This window comes from Esox lucius, chromosome 25 (assembly GCF_011004845.1).
Source record: "Esox lucius isolate fEsoLuc1 chromosome 25, fEsoLuc1.pri, whole genome shotgun sequence".
Lineage (NCBI taxonomy): Eukaryota > Metazoa > Chordata > Actinopteri > Esociformes > Esocidae > Esox > Esox lucius.
In genome coordinates, this window is record NC_047593.1 from 11,671,904 (window position 1) to 11,698,695 (window position 26,792).

General features: G+C 46.4%; 1 protein-coding gene and 1 non-coding gene across 2 annotated transcripts; both read left to right on the plus strand.

Moving 5' to 3' along the window:
* Positions 1-457: 457 nt before the first annotated feature.
* Positions 458-24,349, plus strand: LOC105021040 (E3 ubiquitin-protein ligase DTX1). Its single transcript, XM_010888482.4, is given in 8 exon segments — positions 458-948; positions 1,221-1,435; positions 10,043-10,778; positions 10,780-11,088; positions 20,307-20,530; positions 20,849-20,910; positions 21,207-21,593; positions 21,721-24,349. Coding segments are annotated over 8 exon segments (2,157 nt in total). The 5' UTR covers positions 458-946; the 3' UTR covers positions 21,943-24,349.
* A 1,429-nt stretch (positions 24,350-25,778) lies between these two features.
* Positions 25,779-25,851, plus strand: trnak-cuu. Its single transcript has one exon. It is a non-coding gene; the product is annotated as a tRNA-Lys (tRNA).
* The last annotated feature ends 941 nt before the right edge of the window (positions 25,852-26,792 follow it).

The window sequence follows — 26,792 nt, forward strand, 5'->3', positions numbered from 1 at the left end:
GTAAAAGTGTCTTAACTGTTCCATCCTCATGGTGTCTCGTGGTGTTTTTCCCCTCTGGCGAATTTTTAAACAAATGTCAACAAATGCACACAATAACCCATTGGAAATAACTGCAAAAGTATTACATTGTTTATACTGCTTTGGCTATAAGTAGTAATAGTAATGGCCAGTACTTATTAAATTGCTTATGATGGTAGTGGTTTACTTTGATGTACTCGTGCCAATCCAATTCACACAATCCGTTAATTTAGCCTGAAGTATCTCCGAATAGCCTAAGAAACGTAGCTAAAGTGGTGTAGTAAACATCTTTAATAGACCCACTGTTTTGTTCTACGAGAAAATGATTCAACGATTAGGCAATTAGTTGGTTATTGGCCTATCAACAAAGAGCAAAGTATCAAGCTGTGCCATCCTTCACCCAATTGGCAGTGGCACTGTACTGACAGTGAACACCCTATTCTTTCCCTCGCGCCAGATAGGCCGTACCTGTCCAACCTGTTTTTAAGATTTGTGAATGCTTACGGAGTCATGCGTATTTCTATTGCGGAGTGGTGTTGGGTGTCAATTCGGAACCTTTTTACACGCTACGCCCCAACGACTGGAAAGGAGCTCAGATTGCGTTATCAACAACACAGTTTGCTTCTATTTTTTCTCTCACTCTTTCCAGAAGTCTAGCTTGGTTTGAGTAAACGACTCGCGCTACATTAACTGACAAAGTGATTAGGTTGTTTGTTTCTATATCTTACAACATGACAGAAAATTCAGGCTGGTAACATTTACACGGACACTTCGTTTTTTGTCTCGGGTTCTGTTTCTGCTCAGTTCATTACAGCAAACAAACGGGCGAAGAAACAGTTTTTCCCCCCGTTTTCGACCATGAAAAGAGCACGGTTATTTGTGTCCATATGCTGCGCTTTTTCGTATTAGCTCGCAGCCGGCTGACTGGATGTAAGACTCCTCTTTGTCTTTTTAGGGAAACTGTACTTGCATGTCGATAAACGTGGCTAATATAACTTAACTACGGCGAAGTAAGTGATGATGGAATCTCTGATGAGACAGCGATGCTGGAGCGTTTTTATGGACAGTAATACTTTGTAACCAAATAACAATTAACTAAGTCTAGCCGGGTTCCGGATGTAGACACCGACGCGCATTTCTGTATACATCGAACCCCAGTATGGTCGTCAACAAAGAAATAATTTTCTCCCTTCTCTATCTAGGGCCACCATGCTTCTTGCGTCCGCCGTGGTCGTGTGGGAATGGCTCAACGAGCACGGGCGGTGGCGGCCCTACAGCCCGTCCGTCTCCCACCACATCGAGGCGGTGATACGGAACGATCCCCGGGTTGGGAGTGTCGTGCTAGGCCAAGTCGACAGCCGTCTCTCGCCCTACATCCTAGACCTGCAGTCGATGCACCAGTTCAGGCAGGACACAGGTAAAAAAATAAAACCGAAGCTGAGAGGAGGGCATGTCTGTTGTAGGTGGTGTTTTCATGTTAGGCTGGTGTTGCCCATGTTGTTCACTTTCACTGTTGGATGTCTGTGTATGTCTGGAATGAATTCAACGTCAGAATGGCATTTAACGTAGGATGTTTGGACATTTCTGTCCCGAGTCAGTCGTTGGTTTATTGTATTGCCTTCAAGTTCTTACAGTTGAACTCAGTTTTTATTTAAATTTTTTTGGATGTGGTTGTATGAATAGGTAGCTGCAATGCCACAGATAGAAGTGTAGAACTGGAGCTCAAGCTCCACTGTTGGCCTCCATCCCATCATAGAATGACAATCAAGAAATTCCAATGAATTTCGGAGACAAGGGTGGATCCCCATCTTTAACCCTGTGCTTCCTGTCGGATAGAACAGTGTAGAAGTGTGATGACATACAACAGCTGTACCTCAGAGCCTTTGCCTGTCTTGCAAATTACATTCTTTCCCCCTCATACTCTGCTGAATCTAACCCACGCAGCTGTCGTGCGGGGATGGAAATTGGCAAAGGTCTGCGCCCCAAATTCACCCTATTCCCTGCCTGGTGCCCTTCTTTCAACAAGAGTCCCACTGGCCCGGAAGTACTACTACTACTCAGAAGTAGTGCACTGTATAATGGTGGGATTTGGACTAGGTCCAGAGGAAAGGGGAAAGTAGGGAGACTGTGATATTACAAGGCTTAATCAGTGGAGATTGAAAATCCCTCCACACCACCACAACCACACAAACATACAGACGATGAGGGCCATTTAATAAAACCTATTTTACCTAACCTTGCCTAAAGTTAACCTAACCCTAATTCTAATCCCAAACTTAATCCCAAGGCGGATAAAGTTTCTTAAGTGAGGACCAGCCAGATGTCCTTGTTTTTCCATTTTTGTTAGTGAAACAGGAACACCGCAGCACACACGCAAACACAAAAAAAAACCCATCTATAATCTCAGGGCCCTGTGTCCCCGGTTGATGTCTGTAGTTTTGTTGATCGGCCAGATCTCTAGGGACTGGCATCAAGAACCTTGGGATCTGGGGGAGAGCGGAAGAAGGGATGAAAAGAGAGAGGGAGTCTGGTGGATGGAGGGAGGGAGAATGTGGATGATAATTAGGAAGCCCGTCTCTTTCTCTTGCTCTCTCTTTGTTGAGGTTGGAGGAACAGATGTTGGCTTCTCTATTGTGGCGTAGACATTAATGCAGGCACGCACAGACACAGACACACACACCACGTACACTCAGACATAGAAGAGTGTGTGGGAGAAAGTTGTAGGAGCATAGCCCAGGCTCACAGTCTGGAGACAGGACGGAGGGCATATGAGCAATTATTAGTTTGCCGAAGTGTAAGATGAAGACAACAAAAGGGCTGGAGGAATGAAGGTGGAGAGAGCAAGACCCAGAGAACAACGAGCCCTTCAGCTTGTAGTTACTGTTGTTTGGACGACTGGGTTGTGCTAATGTCTATACATGTCTGTGACACCCATCCTGTTCTCCACACGAGGAAAATACACACGTGACCAAGTTTTTTTTGTTTGTTTGTTTGTTTGTTCCACCACTTTTCTTGTTCTTTTATTAACCCCAGTGTAAATTCCCTCCACGTAACTCACATTGTGGCGTCATTTGGAAGCCAGCATGCTAGCTCTTCGTCTGGCTAATAGTGAGCCGGAGAAGCCACCCGAAAACCCTGCAGAGTATACGACTGTCACTGAATGCATAGGAAGGGGTGGGTCATTTCGGGAGTAGCCCTGTGTGAAGATACGACTCTAAAGCCACTTTGATTGCAGAAAGCGTTTAGCATCCAGACGAGTGTTGTGGTTACAGTAAACGTGGGTGACGTCTAAACTGTAGTGGGTGGTCAAGATAAGACTAACAACTGCTATAAGTACTAGTTTCTAGTTATTAGAGTGTATTCCATGTTTAGTACTCATATCAACATTGATTGTGACAATGGTGTGACGTTTGGTTTGTTGTATAGAAACCAAACCAGACCATGACAGGAAGCATGTTCTAAGTGTGTACATGTCCCCTGTTCTACAATGAAGATGCATGTAGTTTGTCTCTCTCTTCCATGAGACTCCACACTACCTGTATCTACTCTACTAACTCCACTCCATCTCTTGCCTGCATTATTCCAGCCTGCCTCTCTGCTCTCTGTACAGGGAAGTTATCTGATTATGAACATGTTTTGTAATCTATCTTGTGTTACGATAATAGCTGTTTCGATTTTGTAAAATCCCACCCACTGATGTTACGCTCAGTTTAAACGTTAGCTGCTTCTAGTCTAAAAGCAGCCAGAGCCCTCAATCTAGCTAGCCACCCACTTTACTGAATTTACTTTACTGCAATTTGTTGTGCTCTCTAAGAATCTTGAATGTTTTTTCAGGGGTCAAGGATTTTCAGATTAACCGTGTGTTCATGGACAGACAGTAATTTGGCGTGCCGAGGCAGATTCCAGTCTGAGGCTCCCTCAACCCACGCTCCGCTTAGAAAAATAAATCAAAATACCATTAGGGAAAAGTAGTAGAGAAATAACAAGGATTAATATGATAAAGGAACCTCCAATTGCACTAAATGTACATCAACATTTTAAAAAGTAGGTGTCCTGTTGTAGAATTAATTGACTAGTAGGTCAAACACAACTGAAATGAAATAGTCACTCGAGGGGGAAAAAACATGGCTCTTGAATCTGTAGAGTGGCTTGCAATCTTCATATCACTACCTGAGCAAAAGACCCACCAAACGAGAGGGAAAGTGTGACGTTACGTTCGTCTGAGAGTGGCGGACACTTGATGCGCAGTTGCCTCTTTGCCTTCCGTTAAGTCCTCCCCTGCGAACGTCCTGCGTCTCTAGCCCAGCCACGACGCGTGCCGTTGTACAAACAGGTGAACGCGCGGGGCTGCTCACAAGCCAAATCCACAGGGACCAGCGAAAGAGAACAGGAGCAACTGTTTTACGACTCCACCCTCTCTCAAGAGAAGCAGGTGTGATGAGGTTTGGTCAATGCCGGCAACATAAGAAGTGACTAAGCGATGATGGATCATGAGACACCATAAGAAAAGATGAACGCTGTTTGACAACTTTTAAAAGGGTTCGTTATCAGCCAATTGTGTGGGTTGGGAATTTTACCAAAACAATGTTATTAGGCCGATGTGTTTAACTCCAGAAAAATCCAGTTGCATTTGCGTACATTGTAGGTACGGGTGGTCCCGCCCAAGCAATGGATCCCACTTGCCCAGCATTACAAGTGCTATTGTCAACCAAGTGCAGTGAAGTAATAACTGAGACTTTGGGCTATTTGGGACTGTCCATCAGCAACGGACAGACTTCTTTTAAAGGTCACAATCCCTGACCAATGAGTGAATCACTGACTCAAGAAAACACACACACATACACATACACACACAAACAGAAATGCATGTCTGAGGCTCTGAGACCTGGTTTCTCATCCAGCTGAAGGGGCCTCGTTTCCCAGGCACCCACAACGCTTGGCGGGGGTGGGGCTGGTCCAGCTGAAGGGGGCCACATTTCCCAGACACCCACAACGCCTGGGGTCGGGGGGTGGGGGGCTGGTTCAGCCTGGGACAGTGGGGGTGGGGGGGTGAGGCTGGGCAAAACCCGAACCTGAAAACCTCTCTCTCGTGAAGGCAAGGGGCTGCTGTGAAAGGAGCTTGGCTATTTAGGACCCCAGGGAGAGGCCACTTCCAAGTAGAACCAGGCCTAACAAAAGGGAAACTGGGGGGGAGAGAAAGAAGGGGGGGGGGGGTTGCAAAACAGAGAAGGGAAGGAGGGAGGGTGTGAACTAGAGGAGAAAGATTGAAAAGAAACAAAATGGGTGGAGGGGAGGGAGATGGGCAGCACATTGCGATGTGCAATTTCTGTAGCAAAGGTTTGGGACCCGCGGGCCGTGAGAACACAGACTGTAACACGCAATACTGTAAAGAACCAACATTTCTCCCTATTATGTCCTTACAGCACCACGAACGGGTAATAATGTTGCACTTGACGTGCCTTTATCCTTTCGTTGTTATTTGATCTTATTTTCCACTGGCTTTGACAACTTAAATAAATGTTCCCCATGCCAATAAAGCCCTTTTTTAAACTGAAATGAAATAGACTGTGCTTGTCAGGGGCTGGCGGTGAGAACAGAAGTTTTCTCCCGGCCCAGTAGGTTGTTGTGTGATAGGCGGGGAGACAGAGTGGAGGGGGTAAGGATAGAACAGAAAGTCTCAAACGCCCCCCACTTCCACCACCCATCCTCTCCAGTTCAGCCCGGTTGGTTGTTGTGCAACACCCTGTGTCGGGTTACTTCAGCTCCCCGGACCCACCACCCCTAAGTGACGTCAGACACTGTGTTTCAGAGCCCGGACCACAGATTACGAAGAAGGAAAGGCCTTACACATACACACACACACACACATACACACACACAGTCATGCATGAATGAATGCATGCACACACACACACACACAGTCATATGCTATGACTCACACTGCCTGCCTGCACACACACACACACACACACACACTGGATTGTGTTTCTATTGGATGACTCGTGATTGGGTTAAGAGGGTTATTGCTGGAGGGCTGTGAAGAGGGAAAGAGAGGGAAACGGGGTCAGAATCTTGTTTTCGTGCTTCTCGGGCCCACCATTTTGTGAACTCCTGTGCTGATTTGGTAGTGTAATTGCTCGGGTGAAGGCCTTGAAAAATGGTGTTTACATTTTTGGTGACCTCAACTCTTGTTCTCTCTCCTCGTCCTCGGTCTTGCTATCTCTTTTCTCTGAGTCATGTTATGGACTTCTCTGATTATTTTCGAGATAACAAATGGATTGAGAAAGTACATACGGAACATGTAAATGTGTGTGAAACGGTAAAGCCAATTGAGAAAACGAGAGAAAGAGGCTTCTTTGTAGAAGACTGTCTGAAGTCAACCATGCTAGTTAAAGAAAAAGGAATGAAACGGGGGAAGAGCCAGTGAGATGGTATCTTACCCTCGTCACTGCCATTTGTAACCATACCTCCTCATGTTATCTATCAGACCACTTTCCCTCATTCATACACACAAAAAAATAGCCAGTGAGTCTGATCTTTTAACCCCAAAAGGACACACCTTCTCACTCACTCTTCTTCTATCCGAAATGTTAGTCACTTTCCAACCCTCTTTCCTGTCTCTTGCCTTCTCGCTCGTGATGCAACCCTCTGCGCCGTGCGTGTGCGTTTGTGTCGACTGGTTGTCGGCGGCTTCACAGGAATTGACGTCCAAGAGGAAGGGTTGAGCCCGAGACAACGGGCGGTGTGAAGCGTTTGGCTGACCACCCGTTTTGAGAATAGCCGTGGGACTCGTTCCTCACAGCCGTGCGTGTCAGCCCCCCGGCCAGCATGTAAAGGTCAGTGTGCCTGTGTGGATCTTGCAGTAACGTGGAGGCCTGTATCTCCCGGGCCCCTGAGAAGCAGGACAAAGCCCAGGGGCAGGTGGACAGGCTGGGGAAGGGAATGTCCATCTGGTCCCTATTGTTCCCTCCTGCTTGACCCTCCCACACACACACACACACACACACACACACTGAGGAACAGAAGGGTTAAAATAAAGAGACCACAGCAAATTGACCGCTCCTGTTCCTCACTCAAAACCGTTTTCAACTTTTTTGTAAAGGAAAGGTGGAAAAATGCACTATGGTCTCTCAGTTTTTTACGGAGCTGTATGTCAATAGTATCAGGACTGTTGACGCTGTTTAGTTTATTTGAATATTTGTACATAACCCTAACCTACCTGTATATTCCCAGTGAACTTACTGTGGGTTAGGAGAGAAAGCGTTTCACGTTGTCACTATGTTTTATTTAATATTCATTGTGACGTTTACCGGTGGCTCCCCAGTCACAGCAAGAGACCCGTGCCTTATGAGTTACTGGCTGTTGAATAGCAGGTGGTTCACAATATGGAATCATAACCGAGTGTTTGCCAGCTGGATCTCTTAAAATCTATTAACCGTCTAGAAATGTGCTAAAACCCATGCAGCTGTGCATTCAGATTAGCAACTCAGCATTAGGTGACTTTGGTTTCTGGGATCGACTTTTCTAATGGAGGATCCCTTTGACACATGTTTGCCAGTTGCTTTTTGTTTAGCATCATGAAGTGGCATGTCTAGATTTTTAGTAAGAAGATTTAGACCTATTTCTTACAATAAGCAAAATAAAATGAAAATGCAATTGAAATATTTAGTTTGGCGTTGTTACATGCATATCTGGTGTGGTGTTGTTACACGCACGACATTCGGAATTAGTCATTGAATTGAACAACGTAATCAAGGTTATTTGTGAAGACTTTAATGTGAATTTTCGGCTTACCATCCTAGTTCTGACTAAACCCACACTGAGGTGGGAGTGTTGCGCAACAAACACATACAGCTGTAAGTAGCCTATGAGTGACTAGATCCAAATGAGACTCCATTTATATTGGGCCGTCTTGACCGCAGTGGGTTTGCCTCGTTGCCAGTTTCTATATCAACCACACAGGAAACGCACCGTCTCATAGTGACTTCACACTTCAACCATCTGACTTGTTGTATAACCTGTAACTAAGGGTGTCAATTTGCAGCTGTCGACGGTTCAGCTTCGTCCCAGGACGGATGGCCCTCCCTACACTGCTTCGTAACTCTAAACTCTGAAACAAATGCCTTTCTTGGCTTGTTTCGTAAAGCTGAAAACCTACCGCCCCAAATCAAGAGTGACTGTTACTGAAAATCAGGGTGGAGGCAGCTGGTTTTTGTGAGTTTTTGACTGGTGGTTTGTGAAGCACTTAGAGCTATCAGCATTGATCAAGGACAGAACAGACCCCACCCCCCCTTCCGATATGCTCTGGGATTTGATCAGGTACCTGTCAGTTGTCTCACCCCCCACCCCCATTTATTTTAATAGGATCTACTTACTGTACCTTGCCTGTCCTTTAGCTCATAGGCTAGCCAGTCATTTGAACACGCGTTGTCTGGTAAGTGGCGGTTGAAGTGGAGGTTAATGGTGTTTAAGGAGACCCGGTCATTATTACCCCCATGCACACTGCCTCCCTTCTTCCCCAGTCATTTGGACTTGAGGGTCACACTCAGGATTTTCAAGTTGTTATGAAGGGCAGCCTAGGTTTCTAAACAGTCCAATTGATTTTAATGTCGCGGGCCAGAAAATGGGAAATTATTTGAAAAGATCTAGTTCCATTACAATTTTCACATTGCAATCTGTATTTCGCCTACCTTGCCCTTCTCTGAGAGGACTGCTCAGAAGGTGTCATGTAAGGCAGGGCTTCACATTAAATTGCTTTAAAGCAGGGATTGTGTAGTTAACGGAAGAGGTGGAGCTAGAGATCAAAGATCAAACTACCTGACCATAGACAGAAACAGTTTGTTGTTGGGATGAATCTGTTCATTTGTGAACTCTGGGTAACCTTAATGTATTGGAGTAATGTAAGGGGAACATCACAACCGGCTATCAAAAAGTGACATTTGGGAAATTAGAAAGCTCAGGGGGTAAGAAAAATCTATCAGGAGGTGTTGAAGTAGCCGCTAGGAGTTTACTTTCACAACAACCTGTGATTTTAGTCACCTGCTTTCATCCTGCTTAACACACACAGCAGACTTCGGAGATGTGCATTTAAACAGACACACATTAAACACGCCAGCGTAGCTGGTTACATTTAGGCACCTTTTGATGTCTTTGTGCCCCAGTTCCTCTCCCTGTGGCCAGTTCGGGTCTCACGTCTCTCTACCTTGGCATTGGCCGGACGGCTGCAGCACAGCGCATCTCTGATTGGCCGGTTTCCAACCCTCCTCAGTCTGGCAGCGTTTTGTTGTCATGCCAGGTCTACTGGTTTGGGCACTTTAAACCAGAGTGAATGACTATTGCTAAAGATTTGCACCTCTATGCTACAGTCTGTTTTGTGGGTGTCTTTGCATTTGGAAATGCTTTTATTGAAGTTTGGGTCCTTTTGAGATATTATTTGGTTGACTGATGTAGTACGAGGTGTGTGCAAATGTACATGTTTCACAAACTAATGACCTTTCACATCCCTTTCTGTGGAGAGACTTTTGTTTAATTTGTTCATCAAAGTCCTATGAAAGAGTTCTCACATCTTTGTTTCTGCTTCAATATTTGCTTGTTGAAACTGGACCATTTGTGCCATATGCTTCAAGATTGTCAGTTCCATTTTAATCCATTTAAGTTTAGAATGTACACTGGAAGTCCTATTTCAGATTTTCTAAATTTAAAAGCATTTAAAAGAATAAAGAAGAAAACGATGGTATATTTAGGCAATAGTGCTCTAGAGGGTGTGGTGTATAGCTTAACTAAGAGCTGTTCTTAGGCACTCCCAGTTGTTCTCCACCCTGTTGACACCCAGTTAAATCATCCATCTATATCCGCTTCGCAACGCAGTCGTGCCAAAGGATTATGGGCCTCCCCTTTGAGAATTGTTCTGCTTTAGGTTTCTTCCTTCTGCCTTTTTTTTTGTGGTCACTGTTCTTCTGCTTCTGTTTGGGGTTCACACGGTGTTACTGTAAAACAAACTGACCCCCACCGTTTCCCCGTGCAGGCACCATTCGGCCGGTGCGCCGCAGCTTCTACGACCCCACGTCGGCGCCGGGTCAGGGCTGGTTGTGGGAGTGGGAGAACGACGCCGGCTCGTGGACTCAGTACGACACAGAGGTGGCCATCGCCATCCAGGCAGCCCGCGACCGCCAGCAGCCCTGGCTGGACCTGGCCCCGCTGGGCTTCTGCTACCTGGTGGACCTGCAGAGCATGACCCAGGTCAACAGACAGACCCAGAGGCGGCGCAAGATACAGCGGCGGTCCGACGTGGCCTACCCGCTTGTGTCCGGACCCGTGCCCAGGAACGGAGGGGCAGGCGGAGGCGGACCAACGGGAGCGCTGTTAGGGGTGGGGGTGTCGGGAGTCAACGGGGGCGTGGTCTACCCCAGCAGCGGTCCGGCCTCCGTGCAGTCCCTCGGCGGGCAGTCGTGTTCCTGTCAGCAGTGCATGCTGGTGTTGAGCGTGAAGCAGAACGCCGGGGTGTCGGCGGCGCACACGTCTGGTTGCCGGCCGGCTAAACCGTCAAGCAAACCCCCCAGCCCCAAGTCGGCCACCCTGGGGAGGGGCCAGGCCAGGAGCCCCCCAGGCAAATCGAACTCCTCCCCCTCCTACTCCAAAACCTTACCCCACGGTCTGTCCATATCCCGGAACCAGTCCTCGCCCCGACGGAATGCCGCCCTGTTTGCCCGCTCCCTCTCCCTTCTCAGCGCCCAAACTGGCAACCTCTCCGTCTCCAGCCGCCCCCCCCCCTCCCTCTCTCCCGCCACCCCAGCCGCCCTCCTCCAATCTGGGCCGCCGCCCGTCAGCCCCGCCCATAGGCCTGACGTCCGCCACCGGCCAGTCGGTGCCCACCGCCACGCTCGTCACGCCGTCAGCCACCGTGACTTCGCCGCCTTCGCCCGTGCCGTCGCCGTCCCCACGGCCAATGGCGCCCCAGCGGTTAGCGGCGTGCTCCGCCCCTCTGCCCCAGCGCTCCAGCCTAGTCGGGCTCAGCCGACCGGCCCTGCAGCGGATCGCCATGGCTCAGTCACGGGCCCTCATCGCCTCCGGGTAAGTGATGGTATCTAAAACACACACACAGGTTAATTGGGCCCTCTGTATTCATTGTTCATTTTAAGTTTGTCTTTCTGTAAAGAAGCTATTATGGTCGCAATGTAACAACTAAAGGAATTCAAACCTCGGCCAGTTGGTCATTCTGTCAAACTTGGCAAAGTTTTCTGAACGCATTGAAATGTACGTGTACTTGGACCATCCGGGGGTTTCGGAGCGAGTGGTGTGGGAGCAGGACCCCCGTCCTCTGCTCGCCATCTGGAGGCCGGTTATAAAGGAGTGGGAGAAGGCGGAGAGGGCATAGGGAGCAGGAGAGAGCAGAGGATGACTCGTCCCTCTGCAGCCCAGAGGGTGTGAGGACAGGCGGCTCCTCCCCTCCCGGGGCTCCCTGTATTCTGGGGGCCGAGGGCCCATTGTGCCCCCGTGGAGCGTTTCCACGGCAACCTTTGTCGCCAGGCCCGGGCCTAGTAGGCATTTGCAACACAATGCCCGGGGCTCTGCATCAGCCAGGCCGGGGGGGGGGGAGGGGGGTTTGGGCATGGCGGGGTGGGGTTTAGTTGGGACCCAGGGTGGAGGAGGGGAGGATTACAGTGTGCTTGGGGGGAGGGGGGTCGCCGACATCATTGTAATGCTTCGCCTCGGTCTGTCTTAAGGCATTTGTCAGGAGGTTTTGGGTTTTTGTGGGTCCGGGGGCCGCGGGGGAGAGCAACCCAGCCAGACAGACACTGTCACGGAGGAGGGGCGGGGGGAGGAACAAAGGATCAACTCAGCAACTTCCAAAGATTGATCATCGCTTGGATGCAAGAAATCAGGCTGCAGCTGAAGAGAGAGAGCGAGATAAAGAGGGAGGGGTGAAATCGATAGGCATCGCGGTAGTTAGATTGTTGTGGGGAACTGCATGTGGAAGTGTTTCAGACCAAGGGACGGGCGCACGCACACAGACACAGAAAGTCAATATTGACGGTCCTTACAAAGCTGCAGGAAAGAATGTGCTCTTTTTTTTTCTCTCTCTCTCTTATGGGGGAGTGTGTGAAAGACTATGGAGTGAAAACAGAAAGAGGGGAGGGAGGGTTTCAGAGGATTAAAAACAGAGGATAGGAAGTGAGAGAGCGAGCGAGGAAGAGAGACAGAGAAAAGTAGGGGAAGAGAGAGCACTTGAGGTCAATAGAAACATTGAAAGAATATTTAAAAAAATGCAACAGGTCTTTCCTCTGTGTACACTGCATTGTGCCTTTAAGGGAGATCTCAGTATATATTTTTAATTTGGCCTTTAAGGGGGATCTCTGTTGTATATACCATAGCTGAGCTGTAATGGCAACTTTTTTTGTATTATGTAAATTCTTGAAGTGTATCTAAATGATGGAATGTGAAACTGTTCTTTTCAAGGTTTAGTGCGCGTGTGTGTGCGTGCGTGCGCGCACACAGGCTCACATGTCACCTATGTGAGTGTGTTTGTCTATGGGTATGTGCTTGCATACACACACACACACACACAAGTGTGTGAGAATGTGTGGGAGTTGTTATGCTCCCGTAGCTAAATCACCCGTTCCCCATGACCATCTGGGGACACGGAGGAGAGGAGGATGGATGAGAGTGTGAGAGGTGGAGAGATGACAAAGGAGGGGAGGAGTTTGTGCGACGGAGTGGGGGTTGGGGTCGCTGGGGGTCAAGCGCCTCCTCTCTCCGCTGATACACAAACAAACCCTTCCGGATAATAACTGGACCGTGCACTGGAACATTCACATTCACTTGTGTTGTAAAAATTGACTTTGATTCAAACATCAACTGAACGTCTGATGTGGCCGCTTGGGCCTTTGTTGTAGCGTCAGGAACACGTTTCAGAAAATACATGGTTGTTTGAGGTAGACCGCCTGGTCCAGATTAAGGGTCGTGGTTCACTATTGGTAATGAAGCTAGTCTGATATGGATCCTAACAAGCATCGTAACTTGTGGTTTTTAGTGTTTTTGTAGCTGTATGGTCTGAGTATTTCTTTAATAAACTGAGATCCAGAGGTGCCCAGTATCTTGCACTAAGATTCGCTGCCCAGTGGTCTAAACTCGCCTGGCTCATTTGCCTGTCTGTACAGGCTGTATGTTGAGCTGAACGTTCTGCGTTCTAATGCGTTCATATTCGGGTGATAGCTTGTTCCTCACTAATTTCAATCTGACCTTTTAGATTGCTGCTGCCTCCATTATTAGCCTGGTGCTGCTAAAACAAATAGCGAGGATGTATTATCCAGTTCGCTACCAATGTGCAGAAAAAACTGCTTGATTACTCATCACCACTGACTGATGTTATGGTCTATGAATGTACAGGGAGATATGTAGATGAGCCACTGTGTGGTAACAGTAGATAGGCCAACTTAATTTTAAAATGTATGTATCTTTGACATTTTAAGTGATACACCCCTCAGGCCTTCCTCAATGAGTTTATTCACCACACATATGTTGTTCAGATTGATTTCACAAACTCCATGTCCTTCTACATCAAGGCTGCCCAACCCTGTTCCCGGAGAGCTATAGTCTTGTAAGTTTTCTATAAACATTGTATCTGAGAGAACATGTGCAGGGATCCTCCTCGCTTAAACCGCGGACATCAAAGTAGCGTTTTCTCCGTTGCGGAACATTTCAAATTGTTCCGTAATGACCGGGCTCTTCGGAACACGCGTCAACAAGCTGCAGGCGGAGCTGCACACTCTGTAATACACACTCCCCGGCCACTGTGTCAGGTGGCTCCAACTGAATATATAAAGCAAAGCATCCAGTGACCGACTGTTCTTTTAGGAAAGTCCCCTTATACGTGAGAGAGGTCAGAAGAGCCGGACCCGTTCAAACTGACAAAGGCTGCAAAAAAATAAAGACACTACAGCAGTGGTGTGCAGCAGGTGAAACTTGAAACGCCTGAAGGCTGGGAGAGGATTATGCATTATGGCCACATACAAGTACGTCTATAAGTGAAATGACAAATGCACACTTTGTCTTAACCAGACCGTTTTCACAGCTCCCCTGAGAGACTGCCTAGCAGTTACAGCTGTGTCATCCCGGCCAGGGTTTTAAATCCTGAAGGCATCATTCCCGGCAAAATGCCCAGGGGATCCAGCATGTGGCTCAGCGCTTTGCTGGGGTGGATGGGTGGAGGTCAGGCATTCTTCAGCCCTACACCGGTGAGTGTGTGTGCAAGTGCCCGTCTTGCCACAAGGAGTCGCTAGAGCGCGGCGAGACGAGGCAACCCGGCCTGACGTTCCGTCCACCTCAGACAGTCCTGACCCAGTTTGCGTGCGCTGTCGGTATGCCGCAACCGGCTGCAACGACGCATTTGTACTGCGAGGCGTTTCAGGAAGCCGTATACTGGTTTTGAAGCTAACCAATATGTATTCTGCACAAACACTAACAGGGTTGTGTGGGTATGGTCTACTGCAATATTTCTAGTGTATTTTGGAAAACAAATTGCCAATCCACAACCAAAGGTAAATTAAGGATGTAATGTTAATTACATTAGTAGAAATCTCTTTGCCACTTCCAGCTTCAGACTTGTGTGGAAAAAATCCAAATGGATTGTTGGGGCTATTCCTAGTGAACATTAACATTGGCCGACTGCACCATTTCTATGCAAATAGTTCCTGTGAACAGTGTTTGTACACTGCTGTGTTTCCCTTTTGATTGTAATTTACATTCCTTGTGGGTCTGTGTGATCTCATGGAAATATGTCTCTCTGATGTGGTCATACATTTGGCAGGGGACTCCCCCTAAGGCGGTCTCTCTAAAGCAGGGCCATGCTGGCTGTCTCGTGCACACGTGCTCGTGTCAGGTATCTTTCTTTACTTTGGGTGAATCGTTGTGGTCCGGCATTCTGTTTAAGACATGGTTGCGTCCCACACTCTCTTCCTCCAATGGTCTCTTTTGGTTTCTATTTTGTGTTGCGTAGTCTTCATTTCAGGGGAAATGTGGTAACACTGCCAAAAGCAAGTGAAATAAGCACACATGTCTGGTCAGGTGTCTGTCCATCAGTGGAACAATGGTCCAGTTATGTTAAAGCCGTGTACTGGAGATTAGCTGCCGATGAAACGTGACTAAACGTTTTCTATCTGACTCATAATAACCTGCACGTTGCAAGGCTAGCAGCCTCTTACTGCTTACTGCAATATTAATAAACTCATTAACCAGCTACTACTGTCTCCATCCCCATTAAGCGTAGCCTCATAATAGGCCTAACAGACAGTGGGGCACTTAACATTACCCCCGTAGGTGTGTCCAGTGGTCAACAACACTGGCTTGAGGTCAGGCTCTATGCTGTCAATGTGTATGTAAATATATCCTCCATCGGAAGACTACTGGCAACTCCTCTGAGCCTGGTTTCCCTAGATTCTCTGCCTCTGCACTGCTTGCTTTTACTGTGTTTCTGTAAATCTGATTCTGCTTTACATTTGATTGTGTATATAGTCGTATACACACAGTTAGGTTCGGAAATATCTGTACACCACCACAATGGATTTGAAATGAAACAACCGAGATGCAATTGAAGTGCAGAGTTTCAGCTTTAATTCAAGGCGTTAAACAGAAATATTGTAAGAAACATTTAGGAATTGAAATCATTTTCATACACAGTCCCTTTATTTCAGGGGCTCAAATGTAGTTGGACAAATTAACACACTCATGAATAAAATGTTTGTTTTTAATACTTTTGCGAGAATCCTTTGCAGGCAATGTCTGCTTGAAGTCTGGAACGCATGGACGTCACCAAACACTGGGTTTACTCCTTTGTGATGCTTTGCCAGGCCTTTACAGCAGCTGTCTTAAGTTGTTGTTTGTAGGTCTTTCTGCCTTGAGTTTTGTCTTGAGCAAATGAAATGCATGCTCGAACGGCTTGATCAGGTGATTGACTCAGCTGTTACAGAATATAAAATTGCTTTGCCTTAAATTCCTGGGTTTCTTTCACAGTATGTTTTGCTTCTCCATACTTTTTTCTTCCATCATTCTGGTACATGTTGATCTTAGATTCATCTGTCCATAGAATGCTGTTCTAGAACTGTGATGGCTTTTTTAGATGTTTTTTGGCAAAGTCTAATCTGGCCTTTCTATTTTTGAGGCTAATGAGTGGTTATCACCTTGTGGTGAACCCACTGTATTTGCTCTTGTGAAGTCTTCTCTTTATGGTAGACTTGGATAATGATATGCCTACCTCCTGGAGAGTGTTCTTCACTTGGCTGGATGTTGAGAAGGGGTTTTTCTTAACCATGGAAAGGATCATATGATCATCCACCACTGTTTGTCTTCTGTGGACATACAGGCCTTTTTGTGTTTTAGAGCTCACCAGTGTGTTCTTTTTTTTTCTCTGAATGTATCAAACTGTTGATTCGGCCACTCCCAATGTTCCTGCTATCTCTCTGATGGATTTTTATTTGCAGCCTAAGGATGGCCTGTTTCACTTGCTTTGAGAACTTTGACGGCATGTTGTGGGTTCACAGTAACAGCTTCAAAATGCAAACGTCACACCTGGAATCATCTCCAGACCTTTTCCCTGCTTAATTAAGAAATAACGAATGAATAGCCCACACCTGTCCATGATCAGCTTTTGAGTCAATTGTCCAATTATTTTTGGTTCTTTGAAAAAGAGGGGGCTACATATTCAAAGCTGTAATTCCAAACCCTACTTCCAGTTTGGATGTGAATACCCTGAAGTGAAAGCTGAGAGACTACACTTAAAGCTCATGTTCATTATTTTACTGTAACTTGTATATTTTGTTAAACAGTAAGAATAACAAAACATGTCAGTGTCCAATTATTTCTGGACCTAACTTTATGTTGTTATATATATATATATATATACACAAATAAACATGTTTTCCTTTCACATCATACTGTCACTCAGTGAGTCATTCACTCAATATCTGTGACATCCATGGTGAGTGTCATTCCTAAGCCTCTATTAACGCAAACTCAAAGCTTGTTAAGGCAAAACCTTCGACCGGAAGCTACAGGTGATTATGATGTCCTCCTGACGGGTATCAGATTTACCTGATTTGCTTGCGATTACTAGGATCCTAGGAAAACCTAGGAATGTTTGGAAAGTTACCTTAATTTTGTAACACTGTTAACCACACTCCTCTCCAAAACACCCCAGTACATTATTTCAACTCCTTTGGTACATTTTTTCTGAAGAAAAAGACTAACCATACCATTTACTTGACTAGAGCTTTAAAGATACAGAGATTTTTGTTGGGACATATTTTACTTTGTGTGCTGCACTGGTCAGAAGCATCTCTATTCCCTGGTTTCATAATAGTTTGACTGACTCACTTGGTTACAACTGCCAGAGTAACCAAGTCAGCGTGGCTGATGTTAGCTAGCGTGGCTGATGTTGGAAGAACCATGCTAGTTTTCATGACTGTCACACTTCAGAAATACTGCCTCTTGGTGTACAAAACAGTGCTAATAGGAAATGGTATCTACTCATTATTTTAATGTTATTTCAATTAAAATGTCATCTCGGTACTCTCATTAATGTGAACGGCCTTTTTGATTCAGCTCATGCAAAAAAAGTCTACGTTCCTTTTGAAAACACATCCTGTCTTTTTTTGTAAAGAGCATAAATGGTCAGGTGACCTCTGCAGAGCAGCCCTGGAGGAGTCCCATTTTACAACCAGTCATAGAACAAAAGCCAAACCGCAGGGGTCGTTAACGGGGCCGTAACTGGCTTGACCCCCTGTTGTGGAACACTTCACAGCCAGTGTGACTCTGAAAAACTCACTTGTTGTCAGCTGTGGTACATTCATGATATAGCCTTATTTACAACAACTTCTCAGCTGTTCATATTTATGCTTTCTGACTGGGTTTTTAGACCTACGAGTGTCATTAGCTGGTCGATAAGTTCTCCAGGAACAGGGTTGTAGAATCTTGCTTCATACTCTTTTGTTGCAAAATGTGATAATGGAAGTTTTCAGTTGTTAAAGGTACGTGTCTACCTCGGGAGCCTCGCTACTGCTCTCCCTGCATTTCAGTTGCACATGCACCTTGCACATTCAATTTGCCTCGATTGCACATTTTAATATATACTATACCTAATACTTGCAAATGTTCTTCCCTCCTCTATTTGCCTTAATTGCACATTTTCTACCCTCTTCCTTTTGCACTTCTGGTTAGATGCTATCTGCATTTCGCTGTACTGTACTTGCACTTGTTCAATGACAGTTGATTCTAATCCAATATCTCCTTTTACTAGATAACCCCTGATGCATAGTGTGAACAGCTGATGTCTCATGCTTGAAGTAGAAACCTAGCCAAATGACTGAATCTAAACAGGTGGAAGCACCCGATAATGCACTGGTAAACTCGACCACCACACAACCTGGTCATTAGAGCGACGTGGACCTCTACCTGGGTAAAAGGTGTTGTATTTCTGTGACTTGCGTAGAGCGACATGAAGCACTGGGCTCTGGTAAAAGTGTAGGGAATGGGGTGCCATTCAAGACACACACATTTTCAAAGAGTGTTTTAATGCCGTTCCTCCTGGCATTGTTATGCATTTTGTTGCTTCCTGGCATGCAATTAGGCCAGGCTCTGAGAGCTCTGGAGTTCTACTGTCTCTGGTCAAACACACAGCAAGAGGAACGTCTCGAGAGCTCGGCTTCTCTGGTCGTGGCCCACCAAAAAAAACATCAGTCTGTTTTTCAAATTTTTCTAATAAGTTGCCAGCGGTCATTAAGGACCATACCAGAGTCGGCCAGGCTGGTGACGTGTTGCAGGTAATCCCAGCTGACTGTCAGGAGTGTGACGTCTCTCTTTGAGGTCACAGGGCGGCAGATGGAAACTCGCGGATTACCTCTGGACGACGAGACGCCACACATAAACACGTCCACTCGCTCGGTCCACTTCACACACTCCATGTCTAAAGAGGAGGGGGAGGACCGCGTACGAAGGAAGTGGAGGCTGCAAACAAGCGTCTAGCTGAGGAAGACCGATACATTTACCAAGCTGCTGACTGAAGCTTGCCGGGTGGAGAGGGAGGGAAGGAGAAAGCGAGAGAACGAGGGGCAGAGATAAGAAACACGGAACGAGACAGAGAGAACGAGAGAGACAAAGAACAAGAGAGAGCAGTACGTTTCAGAACACTCCTGTCTTTGACACAGGCAAAGTGTTTATCTGTCCCCTGAGTGGGGAGAAAGGAAATCGATTCCGTTGTGATTTGTTTTTCCTTTTGTTTATTATCTATCCATTCTTCTTGGCAACACTTAATTGATTTTGCCGGCACTAACCTCTGTGTGGGAGAATGACAATCCTCAGGTCCTTTAAGTGAGTATCGATCCCTAGGAAAATGTGTGTGTGTGTGTGTGTGTGTGTGTGTCTCTGTGTGTAACTGTTGCCTGAATTCATAGAGAATGTGAGCTATGTGAGCTTCCTCAAAGACCACACACGTAACAGGCGTGATCTGGGCGTGGTGTCTGGTCTCCGAGGTCTAAGAAACAGTGTGTTTTTTTGTTTTGTTTTTGACGGACAAAAGCCTTTCTGTCTCCGGCTTCAGCGTTCTAAAAGATGCTCTGGGGATGCAGGGAATGCTAAAGGACTTTCCATGTACCTGGAGTGCTAGAATGTTCACGTAACCATTGGAACATGCTGGAATCATCTGGAAATCTGTCCGTGGATAAACAACGGGTGCATTAAGGCCTTATTTAGGTCTAGGCGGTTCATGTGGGTCCTGTTTGAACAGAGTGCACTATGAAGGGGACAGGGTCCTGTTTGAACAGAGTGCACTATGAAGGGAACAGGGTGCTGTTTGAACAGAGTGCACTATGAAGGGAACAGGGTGCTGTTTGAACAGAGTGCACTATGAAGGGAACAGGGTGCTGTTTTACATGCCCCCACTGTTCTCAGAAACATACCGGCAACACAGAGGAAATCTGGCAGTACCATCTATGGTATATGGGTTAGTGATCCAGATCTGGAGTCTGGCCTCAAGCCCCCCCCCCCCCCCCCCCCCCCCACACACACACACACACGATGAGAGACAAAGAGAGAGAGACACGGCCCTACTAGATCATGTGAACCAGTATCCAATGAGGTGCCATGTGGTTGCCAGGCTCCAGTCTGACCATATACACCCATCGTTCCCTTGGTAGTCCACTCCTTTGGCCCAGAGCCCTGTACGTAGTGCGCTTGTTTCCTAGGGAGTGCGTCACCATTTGGGACTAACGCATGCGGGCGCGTGTCTTCCTGTGTTCTAGCGTCCCCACCGTCCCGGTGAAGAACCTCAATGGGAACAGTCCGGTGCACCCGGCGCTGGCGGGCATCACCGGGATCCTGATGAGTGCGGCCGGGCTCCCCGTGTGCCTCACGCGGCCCCCGAAACTGGTGCTCCACCCCCCGCCCGTCAGCAAGAGTGACGTCAAGCCCGTCCCCGGCCTGGGTCACAGCTGCCGCAAGACCACGAAGAAACAGACCCGGAAAGGTAGAACGGGACACACTGTAGAACAAACACTAGTATACATGGCTCTGTAAACAAATGCACAAATGTTTACCAAACACGTCCAGACACACACTAATATATAGTCACGCACATTCCCCTAGTGCCAAACGTGTTTAAATTGTACGATGTTTGGGCAAGTCCACTCCTACTCAACTTTTCCTCTCTCTTTCCTCTCGCATCTGTTTTTTCTCTCCCCTTCTGTCTCCTCTCTCTTTATCTCCTATCTATTTACTCCTCGCTCCTTTTCCCTCTCCCCTCCCTGTCCTCCTTGCTCTTTTCTTCCCTCTACCCTCTCTCCAGGCAAGACTACAGAGGAGGTAGTGAAGAAGTATCTGCAGAAAGTCAGGACTGCCCCAGAGGAGGTGAGACCTAAACTCTCTATAGCTGTTATATGATCATAGCACGTGAAGTTTTAGACAACTTATTAACATTGACAACTAAATGTTGTTGAAGAAAAACATCCAGATTTTTCCCTTGTCATTAGCACTTTAGTTTGTTTCAGCTTGCTGTCTGCTAGCGAGCATTCGTACAAACGTAGGGTATTTCTATAAAATGTCCCCAAATTATTCCCACACATCTGACAGAGATCTACTTCATATTTGAAAGAGGATGTATATAGAGGAAAATGAAGGACCCCCCTCTTGATTATTCTCCTCAGGACTGTACTATATGTATGGAGGGCCTTCGGGGGCCTTCGGGCTACAAGGGGGGAGAATCCGTTGGTCGCCTAGCCCAGTGTGGCCACCAGTACCACCTCCAGTGCCTGGTGGCCATGTACAACAATGGCAACAAGGACGGCAGCCTCCAGTGCCCCACCTGCAAGACCATCTACGGCGTGAAGACTGGCAACCAGCCGCCGGGCAAGATGGAGTACCACGTCATCCCCCACTCGCTGCCCGGCCACCCCGACTGCAAGACCATCCGCATCGTCTACAACATCCCACCGGGCATCCAGGGCCCCGAGCACCCCAACCCGGGGAAGCCTTTTACAGCCAGAGGGTTCCCCCGCCACTGCTACCTCCCGGACAGCGAGAAAGGACGCAAGGTAAAGGCCCCCAAACGTTGTCGGATGCTCAGCTTGTAGAAACACACTTAAGCCCAGATCTTCATTGTTTAGCAGCTGTTGCATTCTGGGGATTCTGATGCGGTGGGTTGCACCTCCTCTCCGCTAGGTTCTCAGACTCCTGCTGACGGCGTGGGACCGGCGCCTGGTGTTCTCGGTGGGCACATCAAGCACCACGGGCGAGTCGGACACGGTCATCTGGAACGAGGTGCACCACAAGACGGAGTTCGGCTCCAACCTCACAGGCCATGGCTACCCGGACCCCGGCCACCTGGACAACGTCCTGGACGAACTGAAAGCGCAGGGAATCGCCGAGGAGGAGGAGCAATGATCACAGACAGGAGGCTTTGTTCGTTAGGACCCTACCGGCACTTAAATGGGGGTGGAGGTTTGAGAAGGAGAGGAAGATTTTCTGACAGTGATTTCGGGGAGTTGCACAAGGGCAGCAGAGTGGGGAGGCTGTATGAGTGACAGAACGGGGGGGGGTGTTATGGCTTTGTTTTAGTTTAGGTGGGTGTTGACTATGGCCTAAACGATGATTACACTTACTTGTACAGGTTGGTAGTAAATCATATAAAGATGAGAGTACTAATTATTATTAACTAATACATTTACAGTACTAAATGAAACTGAGAAGGAAAAGGATAGATGAGATTGAGGGTGAGAAAGGAGAATGAATTGAGAGGATGAAGGGAGGAGGAGTCCAGAAAGAAGGAAGCAATTCGTGAGCAAACGAGAGATGGCAAAGGAATGTAGCTTAGGATAGGTGTAGGACAAGTTATAAATGGTACTACTTTAGCAGAGCCACAGGAAAAGCCTGTGAAGAAAAAAAATAGAGAGAGCAGGAGGAATTCAGCCTGTGCCTATAGTGACCAAAACCACCTGCTTGAATTTAAATATAAAGTGACTTGTAGCCACCATAACCATTTGTTGGTACTCAGACGCCACCTAGTGTCTAATCTATTCAAAAACATTCAAAACACTGAATGTGATCAGAAAAGAACAAAAATATTTTTTTTATATATATATATATATAAGAATATGTATTTAATGATTACTCCACTTATATTTTGGTAAAAACTGTATTATTTTCATTGTCTTCATGTAACATCATTCTGTGTGTTATACCTCTTACCAATTATTAGAAGTTTATTTTTTCTTTCTACTGTGTGGTCATGGTTGTTTTGTTATTGTACATTTACAGTACAATACCACAGCTGTTAGCGCGGACATTATTAGGACTTCTTTACCAGCCAATATGGTAGTGTCTATAAAGCAACCATGATGGGTACTCCTTTCCTTTAACTATTCAGATAGATGTTGACACTGAACCAACCAATGTCTTTCTGTTTTGTACTGTATGTACGTGTTGTATGTATGGAAACGGGGGGAGGGGGGGGGTGCATTTTCAATAAAAACGAGTGCTGCTGACTTTTATAAAGGAGACGAGCATTTGAGATTCCCTGGGACGCCGCACTTGACAAAGGGGCCATGATATGAGCCGCCAGTGTTTGAAACCAGGCAGGAAACCAAGAACTTAAAGATTGGGCAAGTTGTGGTGGGTGAGCAGGTGGTTGGAGAAGGAACATAATGGCTAAACTGTGTTCCGTTGTCGGTCAGACTAAATCCACAACATCCTGTAGTATAGCCACACTCTTAAAAATACGAAACAGGTTCTACCTGCTGACTCCATGGCATTGTTTCGATTGTCTTAAGTGCGTCTGATTGGGAGTGCAGTGTAAAAGCGTTTGTGTACCGCGTCGTCGGTACACATTTAGCTCCTACCGGCTGACGGTGCCTTTTGGCCTTTTTCCTGATCGAAACTCCCCTCACCACCCCCTGCCGTCCGTCCAGTCTCAAAGTTGGGTCTATGAATGACCTATGTATAAGGATTTGACTAGACAGGTTTGTGGGTGTGGCTGCGTGCATATGGGTGTTTGTGAGCTCATGCATATAACGTGTATGCATGCCTTTATACTTGACATGATGCGTTTGAATGTGTATTGTCTGTACGTGAAATGTTGTAAGGTACAATTATGCTACCAAACAGCTCATTGGGTTCTTTTAACCCATATGTTGATGATTATTTTTTTTGTCTAATCCTAGTTATAACAACTTTGTTGATCAAATGGTAGTGAGTTTTTTATTTTTTTTATTTTTTACATAAGCAATTGTATGTCTATAGTTTTTGGCAAATCTCGTGATCAATTTTATGAAATAATACATTTCTTTTATCCATGGTGTGCAGACGTTCTGTGTTTAGCTACAGGTCTGTGCTCTTTGTGAAAAGATATTTCAAAGTAGACTTTTTCAGAGTGTATATAATGTGACGTACTTTGATACGAACCCCACGGATGACCGACTCGAGACAGCAACTGCATGTGCAGGTTTTTTTCCCAGCCATGGTCTTCCCCAGTGGCTTCTGCTGTCCATCTGATGATGGGGAACCTTAATTAGTATATCTCTGGGGATATTCCACCCCTACTGTTCCCTTTTGCCCGTTCAGGTGAACTTGTCATTCATCTGCTATTACAACCTCAAGTGTCTTTTGATGTGTAAAGTTCTCGCACAGCATTTTAGTCGTTTTTCCAATTGGTTGTTTGAGGGGAACGAAAGACGTGTTTAGCTTCATATATGCCTAGCGAGGAGATTTGTGTAACGTAAAACAAAAATATGTAAAACAAAATGAAAACCAATTGCTGGAATAAGAATGATGCATACAGAAATAAAGACATTAATTAAATGTTTGTATTGCCTTCCTCTTCTATGCAATTGTCAACCTCAATCTTACAACAGTGATTTCATCTGACAGAATCCACGTTTCACACACACAAGTAGTATACATGATTACTGATGATAATTTAAGACTAATCATAGCTGTTGGAAGTAGGGGTGCCTCCCCTGTGCTCGTTATCAGTTCAATTCGATCACGCGATAAACCATTATCAGCACCCCTGCTCAGACGACCTTCCCGCTGCCATGAGATTTAGTAGCCTATTTGTATTTATTCAACATTTACTAGTAACATGACAACGTTACAAACAATCTGTTTCTCGATAGTGGGGTAAAACATCCCATTTACATAGTTTGGCACTTGATTACTTTGCAATAAAAGTATTCTGGCCTTTATAGGCTAAAACTTCCGCTTTAGCCAGATGTTGGCATATCATTTTCCGGTTTACTTAAGGCGATCACCAGCGTCGCACAAAATGTCAGTTTTTAGTAGATGTCTCCAAGACCTGCATAAAAGAAGCAATAGTGATGTCCATCGAATTGTTGATGCCTGGTCCCTGCTCCAACAATCAAGCGGAACAAGGGATTCAAACTCTACGTATCGAGTCATCTGCACAACTACGAGGGTAAGTAGTTTACTGTGGTGTGCCGGCCGGCTATCGTCTAAGCTAGTTAGCGACGTGTTCCTTTTTAGTGTAGTATTAGGCAGGAAAATAGAATGCATAAAAATTCAACCTAGCCTCAAAAATGGCAAAAGAATGCTGGCTGAGCTGGAACGCTAGCGTGTCCCCATAGCAAGTGAATTGAAACAAACCTTCGTTCAGCCTCTTCTAACCTGAATTAAGCTTAAAATTCCATAGCCTCAAAAAAGCACCAAAACAGGTCTCCTCTTTTATTTTACTACTGTAACCTCATTTCACAACAAAACTGAAAAATAACAACTGGCATAGGAAGTAAACATCTGGTCCTATATGGTATTAATTGCGCTTAAACCTGCGTTACGTGGAAGTATATAAAAAATCGCCTTTTCTGACTATTTCTACTCTAGCGTTTGAAGTCATTGAATGGCGCAAGCCATATTTTATTAAAAAGAGGACATTCTCCTGATTAAAATGATGCCCCACTTGTACCTTGAAACTTAAATGAGTCACGTACATTATATTTCTTTTTTTTCTCCGTACAACAGCATCACTCATCTTGTTGTGAGTTTAGGTGTTTACTAATGCCGATGAGTATTAGTAAGTAAACCGGAAACTGCAATACCGACTTCTAGACAAAAGCGGAAGTTGGTCACTACGCTGGTGCACAGAGTTTATTACGCACGTACGTACTATACTTGTTGGATTTCTTGTTTCAGAAACACTCAAATGTAAAATACTTCATTTATTCGTAGGTGGCTAAAGCTAAATATAATGCGGCAGTTGCTTGGCAACAGCCCGGCTAGCTCAGTCGGTAGAGCATGAGACTCTTAATCTCAGGGTCGTGGGTTCGAGCCCCACGTTGGGCGCTACATTTTTATTTTCTTTGTCACGTGTCCTTGTTTGATAGTTACTTTCCTTAACTCCAGTTCTATGAGTGGAGCGTCGCCCATAGGGTCTTTGCTCCTATTGGTTTACCTCTCTGCCAATAGGCAGTCACTGAAAATTTAAATATGCAAATCACACCTCTCATGGCCATCTGCCCCATGGCTATAAAAGAGGTTCTCACACTCTGTTCAGTCTCTCGACCTACCGTTCTTCACCAGAAAAGCAGTCAGAGATGCAAATATCCCCGGAGTGCACGCACTCCAAGAAACATTTTGTCCTGAGCATGCGAAAAGGCCTCTTCGAAATGCATTTGTTCAAAACGCACAGGTCAAGAATCTGCCTCATGCCCCTCGTTTTCTTGGGCACAAGAAAGTAAGTGGAATGCAGCCCCTTCTCCAATTAAACTAAAGACATCGCCTCCTTCCCTAGAAGGTCCGCAATCTCCCCCTGCAGGGCTGCAACCTTCAATGGACACACCATTAAGCTTTCCACGACCCTTGAGAATGGGGGAGGCGGGCAGTGAAACTGCAGCACATAACCCTTCCTCAGTGTCTTGTCCAACCAGCCCTGCGGTGTGCATAGACGACGCCACTCTTAGTAAAACAGAGAGAGCAGACGAGCACACAGCTGGGGAGATGTGGCCAGCCATTGACTATAAGCTTCCGCAGCCCCGACCGTTGTGGGGGGGAGAGGGGGGGCATCCGTAAACAGCCACCCCGCCCAAAGGCGGGGCCAACCCAAAAGGGAGAGGAAGACGCATGCGCCACCTGGGCCGAGCTTTCCATCTCCCCATCAGTTACAGCCGTAACCATGGAGATAGCGGCTCCAGCAGGCGGTGCAGCCAAGTACAACTGGCCTGATACCTCAGTGGAGCGAGCGGAAAACTCCTCCTCGCCCAACAGAACCCTGCCCGGGCTCCCAC